Here is a 14,035-nt window from a genome sequence, read left to right on the forward strand (position 1 = left end):
AGCGAAATGCCCAAACGAAAAAAGAAATTAAACCAAAGGGTTGTATGGAAAAATAGATAAGCTTATTGCCTACCAGAGCACACATTGTACATAAGAAAGCTTGTGATCCGCCATCTTGATAGAATTGTAGAGACAGCTGTGAACTTCCACCAGAACAATAGAACCTACTGTAGATCCACTACTGAGAATATTTCAAACAAACCCCCACCCATCTTACAACAATGCCCTATCATCAGCAACAATCTTGACAAAGACTACAGTACACTCCAGCTTGTCAAAACCAGAACTATGTGATACTCAATCCCCTTTCGGGAAACTTGACCAATATGGCCTTAACTGTTACAAAAACTCTCATCTACGTTATAAAATACTTAAATATTTTGTGTGATGAACTCCACTTTGATGTCACGCTATACTACTTTAGGAACCCATTAAGACCAATACGTTTCTCTCAAAAGAGGAAATGTTTGTTGTTAGTCACAAAAATGGATGTCAATACTTCTAGTCCGGATGCATGCACAAGCCTTAAAAATAACTGGGTGCTTGGCTGCAGATTCAACCTTAGAAGACAGACTATCCAGAACAATCAGAAGATAGCCTAACAAAGATAAGAAGGGGACATTCCAGAGCTCCTCAAATTTCTCCGGTTCCAATTTCTGTGAGATTGATGCTGTTCCATGAGGCTTGTTTGAAAAGCTGGATTCACAGGCAAACTCAACTTGTGCCTAGCATGGACAGCAGATAAGCCTCTATATGTAAAAGAAGTCTAGATCCACTTGACTGCAAATCCAGAATTAGAAAGCCTCTGATTTGTGAACATGTAAAATTGGTCACATGCTGTTAATGAAAATCTTCTGCAAGAATGTATTAAATAACTTATTGTGCCTTTGACTATTTTGCATGTGTGATTTTGCTCATTGATAAACCAAAAGTTCTATAGAAGGTGATAAACTCTCATTCAAGTATATTTTCCCGTAAAATTTTCCCAGCCTGTCCTCCGGTTCCTATGGCATGCACAAAATACAAGAAACTTACGATGATTGCACGCTTGGCTCCAAGTTCACAAGAAGGGTGAAAAGTCGAGTGAGAAAATCATCCACCCACATACTCCAGTCAATAGGTAATGTCCTTGTGCATAAATCCTCATTATCGATTTTCCCAACCTATTCGAAACATAAGTTTTACTTCAGTGGGAAGAATAAGATATAAAAAGAAGCGACCACAGCAAAACTGCATACATACACTAGAAAGCACACAGCAATAGAGTTGCATAGTTGCTATGGTTTTTGGTGGGTCGTTGGCATCCAACCCAGGCAGTGTAAGAAACATGGCTTCTGCTAGACTTGTCCTGAAATCCATGTGTGTTTGTTCTGGAGCAGATAAATCGTGAAGCAGAAGAGCCCTTGTTGAGAGTGCAAGCATCTTCAAAGCAGATTCCAACTGATGAGTTGCCGTAACCTGTTTCAAACAATACAAATGTGGATCACTATCATTAATCCTTTATTCAACAGCAAACCTATTTGAGCTTTTTCATTCTAGTCCTCCAGCAGCAGACTTCCAAAAACTTTTACAGAGACCACAAAAATAGGGTAGGAAAGTTTTCATTCACAAAAGCATCAACATCTAGAAAGTTTCAAGATCTTTTCTCACAGTTCACAATTCCAAATGATTCATCCATGACACGTACGAATATGGTCTCATCTTCACTCAATGAGAAGTGTAAGATAGCTTAAACATTCAGAGGGAGAAAAATAAAAAATGAACACCATTACACCATCACAGCATGGTCTAATGGTTCACAATTCCAAATGACTCATCCATGGCATGTAGGAATATGGTCTCATCTTCACTCAACGAGAAGTATAAGATAGCTTAAACATTCAGAGGGATAAAAACAAAAAACAAACACCATTACAACATCACAGTATGTAGAACTGTCCAGACAGAAACTCACGGTTTCTAATGCTGTATGGAATCGAGAGATGACGACAGGAAGCACAATTGATGGTTCAATGTATGAGAGCATTGAAGCAGCTGCAGCTGCAGTCCACGCTAGAGCTCCATTCTTGCTATATTGGCCACGATCAATTAGCCTCATCACAGATGTGACAAAAGCTGTTCTTTGAGTTGATCCAAGAAGATGCCTAGTTTTTGTGGTGGCTTGACAGCTCTGGCTTTCACTATAAGCAGATTTCCCAAAACAAGGCATTCAGCATGCACAAAATATAAATTCTATAAAATCCATTGCTCTGAAAATAGATCATTACCGCCTCTCTCGCTCAAGTCGTTTAAGAAAGTAAAAAACAAGAAATCGTAAAAATCTCTGAAGAGAACCAGTCCAAGAGCCACCATTTGATGGATGATAATACCTACGCCAGAAGATGTTTCCATGTCTCAATCAAAAAGTAAAGACCCTCATGTATGCTCTTGTAAAAGAATATAAGTTTTTTGCAACTTTTGAGAAAAAGATATTAACTGCTCTAAAAAATCAACCATTGTGTTGAAGTGTTCCTGAGCTGAGCCATGAGGACTGAGTAGGTAGACCTGCATCAACATAAGAAAAGCTAATGGTTAATCGTTGAAAAACAAATTAAAGAAGTTCTCAACACAATACAAAAAGGTCAATTATGAAGACATCATAGCAGTATCTCCAAGGAAATTAATTTATCTAATACCAGAAAGACATAGTCCCCTAGTTCTCAGTAGTTCACAAAAGAAGCTACAAGATCCAAGGGCCAACCGTGGTCATTATATATTCTACTTCTAGATCTCAAGAAAAGTGAGAGACACAAACAATTACATGAGGTTTTTCACAATCATTCATATCTAGCAAAAATCAAGAAACTTTTATCAAGGTTTCGCATGCTTGATAAGGAATATAGAGGGGTATTTACAAAGGATGCAAGAGTGACACTAGTGTCTAATGCATCAAGACTAGGAAATAGTGTTTAGATCAAGTTGCAGTGCCTACATAGCCTAGTAATTACATAAATAGCATGAAGCAGTTCTAAGTTAGCTTTTTTACTTTCCTAGGTGCTAACAAATGGTAATATGTAAGTGTGAGAAAGGACAGATATCAAAAACATACAATTGATTTAGCAGTAAGCGTAGATAAGCCTGGAGACCAACTGGGCTGGAAGGCTCGCTTGACTTCCACAGGAACTCTTCTGTAAATTGGTGAGCGTACACCTGATTTGCCAACTGGAACCTGTGATGATACAAAGCCAAAAGTTTTGACATCTGTGCAAACTTTCCAAGACTCTATGCTGTTCACATACACAATTCACACGATGCACAAAAATACATATTCTGTCTCACCAAGCAGATTGCTTCAGGCACTCTTGTACAAGCATGCACTCTTAGACTTCCCAAATACCACAAGAACATTGTTTAAACAAGAATGATGAGGGAATTCCCCCTTCAAAACCCTCAAGCAGAGCAGGTTACCTCAAAAGCGTTTAGAAATTTCATAAACAGCATAGGCAAGAAAGGTTCCCAGTCTGTCAGGTCCAACACTTGATATTTTATACAGCGACTCAACAGTGAAGCCCATTGTAGGTTCCAATAATGGCATGTTGGTATTGCTGACCATAGCTCAAGGCACTCTGCTAACCAAGCCCTGTTCAGAACAATTCTTGAATGTCAACTGTCTCATGGCATTTATTATACAGCCAAATAGATAGAGAAAACAACAACTATACCTGGTAAAGAACTTTTGCCCAGTCTGTGATTTTTCTGATTTAGGGGACAGAAAAAGAGAAAGAAATCCTGCAGCTTCCAGTGATGAATTATGTGAAATCTCTTCAAGCCTAGGCCTGCATCAAAGTTGAAACTGTTAGATATTCTTTTTTAAAAACAAGAAAAACCAAGATCGCTTAAATTTTTGAAATGAAAGACTAAGCTATCTAGATATTCTTTCTTGAAAACAGCAACAACTAAGATTGCTTAAATTTTCCAGGTATCATAATCACTACACCTATTATTTCTTTACTAGAGTCTAGAACATAAAATTTTATGAATTCATGCTCAGTCTTCAAGCCCAATCTCGCCACCCTATTAAATGTATCCCTTTGCACTTGCTTGTCAAGCCAATCAAGCAACTTATATGTAGCCAAAACCTTTGCTTGTTCGCTTCCTTCCGTAAATCAATAGGGGACCAAATGGTAACGCAAAGAATCTGTTGCCATGATGCAATCAAGTATGTAAGAAGAAAAGGCTTTGAAGCTTTGAATGGTTGAGTTGAATTCAAAATATTCCACCATGAGCCTTGGAAAGTAATGTGCCCATACGAAATGCTAATATCCTCTACAAAAAACATGGCAATATCTATCCAAGGGTGATGCTAAACATACACAGATTCCCAAAGGGCAAACCACAAGGCTGTCATATGAATATTGATATCCAACAAGGCAGCACCACCCAAACGTTTTGGCGTAGTAACGTGTTATTAAGATACTCACACTTGGCCCAATCGATTCCCTTGCTTCTTCCAAAGCATAAAGTGGATTGGTTGCACTAGTTCTTGCAATGACTTTTGTGTCCATGGAAGCAATGGGTAAAAATAAGAAATCATGTTGATCATGATTGTTTGAGTCACTTACAATTGCACATGCAAAGGCCAACCTTGGGACTTCCAATACATAAACTTATCATGAATACATGAAGACATCCACTCAAACAAAGCATGAGGATCCACATCCACCCCTATAGGATAACCCAAGTGTCGAGTTATCTCTCCACAAGGAACCACACCGCCTTGCCAACCCAAATTATTCAAATATCTCTCTATACAACTAATCATAGTAGAATTTTGTGCATTGATATGCAAACCCGAAGCGAGACCAAATAGGGCCCAAATTAGATCTCTCAACTTTAAGGAACATAAACGAATCATCAGCTAAAGACTATCTCAGAAGATTTTCTCCATTGGAAAGAGTCAATCCAAGATCTCACCATCAATAGCCAACTTATCCAGCAAAGAGAGCATCAAATGTGTCACCAAAGCAAACAGCAAGGGACTAAGGGGGCATCCTTGAAAAAGGAAGCAGGAAAGAACAATCTCATCAGACACTCCCCCATTTAGCATGATACGTGCCATTGCATCAGTGTTAATAGTGTCTATAAGAGATGTTATTTTAGGACCAAAACCCATGGTAGACATTAATTGTCGAAGAAAGGACCAGCTAACATAATCAAAAGCCTTCTCAATATCCTATTGAATCATAACAACCTGCTGATCAAAGGACTTTGGCATAATCTATCCCCAATTGAGCTTTCAAAATATTGTGCGTAATATTCCATCCCTTAATGAAACCATATTGTACTAGGTGAATCAATTGCGGGAAAACTCTTTGCAATCTATTAGCAATGATCTTAGAGAAAATTTTCTATTATGACCCCATAACAAAAATGGGCCTCCACTGCTTTAAAGTTTGTGTGGACAGAATCTTCAGTAATAAATAGCACTGCAATCTTCCCATCTGAAGATATTCAACCCGATGTCGAAACTTGCTGACAAAGGTGGACCAATGGGTCCTTAAGCTAATCAACATACGCTAAGAACAAATAGTTAGTCAAGCCATCCTAACCAGGGCTTTTCCTACACGGGCAGATGGGATAACATCTCCTCTTTAATATCTGCCTACATAAGATTTGCCCATTCAAGCTTCACCTAGTCACGCACCATGCTTAAAATACAATTGCATGTAGCATGAACCTCATCGCTGAGAAGTTCTTGTGGACCCAACAAAGATTTACAGTATTGAAGGCACATTTGGATTATAGAGTGAGGCTCAATAACAACAACATCCTACATATCCAACAAGTGCACAATATTCTCACGAGCATATTTTAGGCAAGGATCAGCAAAAAACTATTGAGTTTGGTAATTGTTATTATATAAAGCATCCAAACATGCCAACAATTTATATTTTGCGTATTCCTCATCATGGAAGGCATGTATACTTCATTTCAACCATTCTAAATAAGTGGTCCATTCATCAAATGAATTCCAAGCCTACTGCAACATGACAGATTGTTCCAACGAAGATTCAAATGTTGTAATTCTGCTCTCAATGGAGATGTTTGTTGGATCCCATAAGCTTTAAAAAACACATGCATTAACCCAAAAGATTAACCATGCTTCCATACCCTCAAATAGAACATGTCTTCCTAATGAGGCAATCAATTGTGGCATGTATCCTAAGAATTGATCATGCAACAATCTCTCAAGGGCAAATGTCCATTCGGGGATCGTTGGCCTATCGTTGTGAATTAATTGTCTTGCATAACACATGCACCTCACATTTGCACATTTGATGTACCAACTAAATCAAATGCTAAGCAAAACATCAAAAAGTCACATCTCCGTGACAAACCTAGTGAGTAATTCTTGAACTTCACCAAGTATCTCCTACAATCTTTACCTCTGATCTCCTCAACCTCTCACTAAAATTTCAGCAGATACATCCTCTAGGACATCATAATGAACATGCCTAAACAAGCTCACATGAAAGGCATTATGTATCCGTCAGTGTGGAGTAAATTTTAGCCTATAACCAACATTATTGATCTTCTCCAATATCTGAAAGGGCCCATAATAATGCATATTCAGCTTAAAATACAATCTCTCCTTACCCTTCATCTTTATTAGTCTTGACTTTTCAAAACACGGCAATACAATCAATCTTTGCAAATTGCAAAGCATGTCTATGGCAACCAGCTGCCCTCTTTTGATTCTCTTGTGATCTCTAAAGTGCTTGCTTAATCTTGATTCTTCTCATAAGGCACATCCATGTGCTTGTCAGAGTGCAGCGGTGCGGAAGCGTAGGACTGAGAGAGAGAGAACGCAGAGAGAGAAGAGAGAAAGAGACAATGGAAGATGAAGATCTGCTGTATAAAGTGTGCTGTATACAAAGATATGCAGATATGTACACGGGCGCAGTGCGCTGGACTGCGTGTCTCCACCTCGACGATGCAACCTGCTGTTCACCTCGAAGTCCGCTGCAATCTGCACTGTCTCTTGTCTGAAATCTGCGAACAGAGACGGAATCTGCGCGTGCCACCAGTCTGTAATCTGCGAGCAGAGAACTGCGGGAGACTGCAGAAAACCTCGGCTATCAAGAGCCAGAATATGGGCGAAAAAACCAGGCAGGTCGACTGCATTAAATGCAGTCGACTGGACTGCAGTCAATCGGACTGCCACGTGGCAGTCCGATTGGACTGTGCAGTCCTGGTCAGGCGATGATCTCTAACACCCCCTCTCAGAGCCTGGGCAGGGCAGAAGCCTAAGGGATCTGGAATGTCGCCAAAGTAGAGCCTAGGGAAGTGCCTTCGTAAACAAATCTGCAAGATTGTCCTCCGTCTTGCAGTACTCCACAATGATGGTCTCATCCAGAAGCTTCTCTTTGATGAAGTGGTACTGAATCTCTATGTGCTTCGTCCGGGCATGAAAAACAGGATTCCATGCCAAGGCAATGCAACTCTCATTGTCACATTGCAGCAAAGTAGGACGAGTCTGGGGGCAGCCAAGCTCCTCCAACAATCTCCGAAGCCACACAGCCTCACATGTGGTGGAAGACGCGGCCCGATACTCCGCCTCAGTAGACGAAAGGGCTACCGTGGGCTACTTCTTGCTACTCCATGAGATAACACCTGCACCCAAGGTAAAACAGTAACCTGTGGTAGACCGCCTGTGGTCCATATCACCGGCCCAATCCGAGTCGCTCCAACCTGCAAGTACAAGATCTGAACCATCTGTCCCTGTGGGATAATGAATCCCTAAATCAGACGTCCCCCTCAAATACCGAAGGATCCTCTGAGCAGCCTGCCAATGCACCGTCTGAGGTTCACTCATAAACCCTGTCAAGAGCCCAACAGCAAAACAAAGATCAACACGAGTGTTGAGAAGCCAAATCAAGGAGCCAATCAACTGACGATAGCGGGAAGCATCCGCCATGGGAGAAGCTGAATGGGAAGTGGCCTTCCAGTGCGGATCCATAGGAGTAGAAAGGGTTCGACAATCCTCCATCGCAAAAGACACCAAGAGCTCTCGTACATATCTCTGCTGAGAGATGAAGATCCCCCTCTAAGACTGATAAATCTCATGGCCCAAAAAGAAATGGAGTAGACCCAAGTCCGTCATCTCGAACACCCGATGTAAAGCTGCCTTCGTCTCTTGGACCTTTTGTGCATGATCACCTGTGACAATCAAATCATCAACATACAACACAAAAAGCACACAACCATCCTCGAAAGTGTGAACATAAAGCTGCGGATCGGCCTTAGAACGCCGATATCCCAACTGTGACTGAAGAAACGAATCAATCTTCTCGTTCCATGCACGCGGAGCCTGCTTGAGGCCATACAAGGCCTTCTTCAACCTGTAGACTTTCCCATCTAAAGATCCAAAGCCAGGAGGCTGCTCGACATAGATCTCCTCCTTCAAATCACCATTGAGGAAGGCCGACTTCACATCCAACTGATAGACAGGCCATCTCCTATGGCCAGCCAACGCAAGAACAGCTCGAATAGTCGCCATACGAGCAGTGGGGGCAAAAGTATCATGACAATCAATCCCTGGGCGTTGTGCAAAACCTTTAGCAACAAGGCGAGCCTTGTGCTTGTCCAAAGAACCATCGCTAAGGTACTTGGTCTTGAAGACCCATTTGACGCCAATCACCTTCTTATTCAGGGGGCGGGGCACGAGTGACCAAGTGCCATTCCTCTCAATAGCCTCCAACTCGGCTTCCATAGCTTTCTTCCATGGTGCGGACTGTAAAGCCTCCTTCACAGAGGTGGGCTCTCGATCCTGCATAACATGGGTCATCAAACAATAGTTAGAGCAAACAAGCTCCGTACAATGTGCCTGGTGCCTCCGTGACCGCCGCGGACCATCCTGTGGTCCCCATTCCTCAGGAACCCCCTCGATCCCTGAATCACGGATGTTGGAGCGCGCGGGTAGCGGAAGCGTGAAGATTTGCAGCAGAGGAAGTGAACAGGTGAGTGAGAGTGAGAGTAAGAGTGACGAACAGATTTGGGTGTACCAACAATGTGTTGGTACACAAAGAATAAAATGTATTTATACTTCGGGCCCGTAAGGGTGCATTCACATCTACAACATAACAATACACGTGTAAAATACACGGAGGTGAATAAAGGACCTTTACATCCCAACAACCTTCCACTTAAAGGTCCGGTGTGAACCTTTAACCAACTCCCACTAGTCGTATGCAATGCTCATGCTGAGCCTTGCCTAGACTTTTAGTGAGAACATCTGCAGGGTTGTCCTGTGTTTTGATCTTGGTCAATGTGATTAGACCATCCTCCAGAATCTGTCTGATAAAGTGATATCGCACATCAATATGCTTTGTGCGTGAATGATACATGGCATTTTTAGCCAGATTGTTAGATTACGGGAACAGATTTCTTGAATCTCATGGAAGCACGAGTCTCCTTCACCTCCCAGCCACGCCTAGATAAGTGCTGGCCTTCAAACTTATCTCTTTGCCAGCCGTCAACCAGCTGGAGTCCTACTATTTCTGGACTCCCTTACTCTCTAGGCTCCCCTTGACCCCGTTCGGGCGCCCAAGAGCCCGGACAGTCATTCTCGTGCATGTTCCCCTAAATTTACCTTAATGTAACATTAAATATCCCTATTAATGTCACATTTCACACTTATGACCTTAATGTAACATTAAATATTACTTTTAATGTCACATTAATGTCACATTTCCTTCCCCTTAAGAATCGGTTTCGTCCTCGAAAACGATATTTGGAAGGTCTAACTGTAAATCGGGAAACCTTTTCTTTAAAGTACTTACTCGCTCCCATGTTGAGCTTTCTTCTGAACAATCTTTCCACTTAACCAAATATTCTTGATAAATAGTATTCCTCGTTCGTCTATTACGAACATTTAATATTTTTTTTGGTTCATGTGGATTAGATTGGTCATAGAATAACTCCTCAATATCATCATTTAAAACTAAATTATCCAAATCACCCAGCTTCTTCCTTAATTTGCTTACATGAAAAACTGGATGTATTTTACTACCAATAGGTAGTTGGAGCTTGTAAGCCAATTCTCCCACCCTTTTAAGTATTATGAAAGGACCACAATACCTTGGTGAAAGCTTTGGACAATGTCCCTTTTTCATAGTTAGTTTGTTCAGGCACCTTAAGATAGACCAATTCTCCTTCTTCAAAGGAGATGTCTCTATGGTGAGGATCTGCATATGCTCTAGCTCGATTTTGAGCTTTTTTAATATTTTCTTGAGCAAATTTTAACATACTATTCATATCCTCCAAAAAGTCTTTAGCTGCCTGAACCTTTTCCTTATGCAGTCCTACTGCAAAAGGAGCTCTGGGCTGAAACCCATACATCAACATAAATGGACTATATCCAGTGGAAGAGTGTTTCGCACTGTTATATGCAAACTCTGCTATCGATAAATACTCTTCCCAATTAGTTTGCCTTTTACTTACATATGCCCTAAGCATATCTTCAAGAATTTGGTTAACCCTTTCAGTTTGCCCATCTGTTTGCGGGTGATCCGCCGTACTCATGCTAAGTTTAGTATCCAATTTCCTAAATACCGCACGCCAAAAATGGCTATCAAATTTTCTATCCCGATCAGAAACTATATTTGCCGGAAGGCCATACAATCGGTATATGTTCTCTACGAACAATCTAGCCAATTCTGGTGTTTTAACATCAGTTGAAGTTGGAATAAACCTAGCCATTTTGGTTAACCTATCCACAATTACCCACACAGAGTCGTGCCCCCTCTGTATTCTAGGTAGAGCAACAATAAAATCCATGGAGATACTCTCCCATTTTCCCGAAGGAATTTCTAATGGATGGAGAAGTCCTCCCATTTTTAATTTTTCAGCTTTATTAACCTGGCATTTATTACATTTGACCACATAGTCAAGGACGTCCTTATTCATTCCAGGCCAATAGAACTGCCTTTTAATAAGACTATAAGTCTTATTAACTCCTGGATGTCCCGCACTAGAGGTATCATGACACTCAAAGAGTATCTGGCGCCTTATTTCTATATCTTTCGGGACACATACCCTACCCTTGTAGAGTAAATAACCATTATCAATGGTAAAATTCTTCCACTTGAATCCAGTTTGAGCAACCCCTGATGCTCCATTTCCTAGTTGAACATCCTCAGATATTCCTTCCTCAGTAGAAGCACTTTCATTTGGATCCCCATTTTTTATTGCTTCCCATATGTTGGAATATGCCGGATCAACCTGACATTTCCCTTTTAAAGATTCAAGCAAATTAGAAGTGAACTGAGTAAAACTCAATTCATTAATGATGGGCATTCTGCTGACTGCATCAGCTACTATATTATACTTTCCTTTCCTATATCTTATTTCATAGTCGAACTCTTGGAGGAGTTCGGCCCATCTAGCTTTACGCCCATGTAAATCTGGTTGATCATTAAGCCACTTAATGCTTTCATGATCCGATAAGATCAAAAGTTTGGCACCATACAAATAGTGCCTCCATTTCTTCATTGCATGTACTATTGCATACAGCTCCCTCTCATAAACAGAATAATTCTATTTTGCACGATCTAATTTCTTGCTTTCAAAAGCAATTGGTCGACCTTCTTGTAATAAGACCGCGCCTATTGCCTTGTCACGGGCATCAGCTTCAACCACAAATGGTTTATTGGGATCCACTATTAATAATATTGGAGCTGTAGCAATAGCTACCTTAAGTTTTTGAAAACTTTCATTTTGGTCTGTTCCCCAATTAAAACTTTTCCCTTTCCCTTTAAGTTGGTCTGTCATTGGAACAGCTATTTTGGCATAATCTCGAATGAATCTACGATAAAATCCAGATAAACCTAGGAAGATCTGCAGCTCTTCCAGGTTCCGTGGAGGTGGCCATTCAATAATTGCCCTTACTTTTTCTGGATCCAAGTTGATTCCCTCTTTCGAGATTATATGCCCTAAATATTTGACCTCTTGTGCAAAGAATTCACATTTAGTTTTCTTCGCATAAAGAGAATGTGTTCTTAACAGTTGGAATACTAATTGTAAGTGTTCCAAATGTTCTTCTCTTAATTTACTAAAGATCAAGATATCATCCAAAAAGACTACTACAAAATGTCCTAGATAGGGCCGTAAAACACTATTCATCAGCTTCATAAAGGTAGCTGGTGCATTAGTGAGACCAAAAGGCATCACCAAGAAATCATAATGCCTGTATCTAGTACGAAATGCCGTTTTGGAAATATCTTGTGCCTTAATTCTTATTTGGTGATAACCTAATCTTAAGTCTATCTTTGTGAAGAATTTTGCCCCTTGCAATTGATCAAAAAGATCTTCCATTCTGGGCATAGGAAATTTATTCTTCACCGTTATTTTATTAAGTGCTCTATAGTCAACACAAAGTCGCATAGAACCATCTTTTTTCTTTACCAATAAAATTGGTGAAGCCCAAGGTGAATTACTGGGTTGAATAAACCCTTTATCCAGGTAATCCTTAATTTGTCTCTCAACTTCTTGATGCTGTGTTTCACTTAACCTATATGGTGGTTTTGAAATTGGGTGTGTATCCTTATTTATATCAATTGGGTGATTTATTTCACCCCTATCTGGTGGAAGGCCACTAGGTAAATCAGAAGGAAACACATCTTTAAAATCATCTAACAAACTGTTCAATTCATTATTTACATTCAATTCGCAAACATAAGAAAATTGTTGCTTTATATTACAGGAAGTAAAAGTATTCTGTACAGGAAGAGACCATAGCATATATACCTCACAAACTTCCTTCTTTATCAGCTTCTGAACTTCAGTAGAACACAGCAAAGGATTATCAGATACTTCATGTTCACCTTGAATGACAAAAGTCTTACCATCCCTTTCAAATTCCAGTGTATTATGGTGATAACTACGTTTTAAGGATGGTTCCAATCCCCATAGCCACTCCCTCCCTAGAGCAATGTCAGCTCTTTCCATGTTCATTATTTGGAAATCAAGCTTATCTTTATATCCTTGAATCTCGATTTCCAAATTGGATACCATTGTATCCCATATTTTATTGTCTTGACCTTGCATCATACGCACAACGTATTGATGCTCACTGTTTTGTTGGGGAAGTTTTAATTTTTTGACAAGTGCATAATTTATAAAATTATGTGTGGCAGAGTCATCAATCATGACTCTAACCCGTTTTCCAGCTATCAATCCATGTACTCTAAGTAAATCATGTGGCCCAAAAGTAGGCTGCCACAAAGAAGTTGACATACAACACTTATGTTGTACATCCATGTGCAAGACCTTTAAAGATTTATATTTTTCATGGCCCTTTAATTCTAAGGTCTGCACTACATGGATTTGTTTTTCTTTTCCCTTGCCCTTGTCCTTTTCTTTGTCTTCCCCCTTTTTCTTTTGAGGGCAATTCCAAGCAGCATGGTTAGGGGAAAGGCAATTAAAACACAATTTTTGTTTTTTGGCCTTATCAAAGTCATTAGGACTTAGCTTTGGCCTCATATATGGTTTCTTTTCAAAGGGTTGTTTTTTACCTTTGAAAAATGGCATTTTTCTTTTAAATTTGCCCACAAATTTTGAGGTTTCTAATTCCTTAGACTTGGGCTCCATATCAGTGAGACTGGTGAGTGTACCTGGACGCGTACTATCTTCATAAATTAATGCAAATTTAATTGCCTCTTCAAGCGTCTTAGGTAAACTCCGTTTTACTTCCTTTTTACAGGCTTTATCCAGTCCCCTAATGAATCCTCTTGTTTTTTGGAATTCATCAATTCCTTCTAGTTTGAGAATTATCTCACGATATTCCTCCAGATATGTCAGTAGGGGCCGTCCTTTTTGTCTGACATAATCCCAATCTTCCCAATTTCTTTCCATTTCATTTTCAGGAAGAAATTCTTTTAAAAAGACAGATTCAAATTGAGCCCAAGTTTCAGGTATTTTATTCGCCTCCTTTAAAGTTCGCCACCACTTATATGCTTTGGGTCCCAAAGTTAAACTGGCCTCCAGTGCTTGGAGA

General features: G+C 40.2%; 1 protein-coding gene across 8 annotated transcripts in view; it reads right to left on the reverse strand.

The window, feature by feature from the left end:
• Positions 1 to 14,035, reverse strand: part of LOC148013560 (proteasome activator subunit 4-like) — a 165,960-nt gene that overhangs the window by 102,218 nt on the left and 49,707 nt on the right. For all 8 annotated transcript variants that reach the window (XM_087667580.1, XM_087667578.1, XM_087667582.1 and 5 more), the window contains exons 5-12: positions 3,702 to 3,815; positions 3,448 to 3,619; positions 3,089 to 3,208; positions 2,477 to 2,544; positions 2,268 to 2,369; positions 1,955 to 2,180; positions 1,243 to 1,458; positions 1,036 to 1,163 (exon numbers count right to left, since the gene is read on the reverse strand). In XM_087667580.1, coding sequence (XP_087523706.1) covers positions 1,036 to 1,163; positions 1,243 to 1,458; positions 1,955 to 2,180; positions 2,268 to 2,369; positions 2,477 to 2,544; positions 3,089 to 3,208; positions 3,448 to 3,619; positions 3,702 to 3,815 — 1,146 coding nt within the window. The remainder of the gene's footprint in view (positions 1 to 1,035; positions 1,164 to 1,242; positions 1,459 to 1,954; positions 2,181 to 2,267; positions 2,370 to 2,476; positions 2,545 to 3,088; positions 3,209 to 3,447; positions 3,620 to 3,701; positions 3,816 to 14,035) is intronic.

Source organism: Lygodium microphyllum, chromosome 26 (assembly GCF_053477565.2).
Source record: "Lygodium microphyllum isolate KBCC chromosome 26, Lygodium_microphyllum_v1.1.10, whole genome shotgun sequence".
In the NCBI taxonomy this organism is placed as follows: Eukaryota; Viridiplantae; Streptophyta; class Polypodiopsida; order Schizaeales; family Lygodiaceae; genus Lygodium; species Lygodium microphyllum.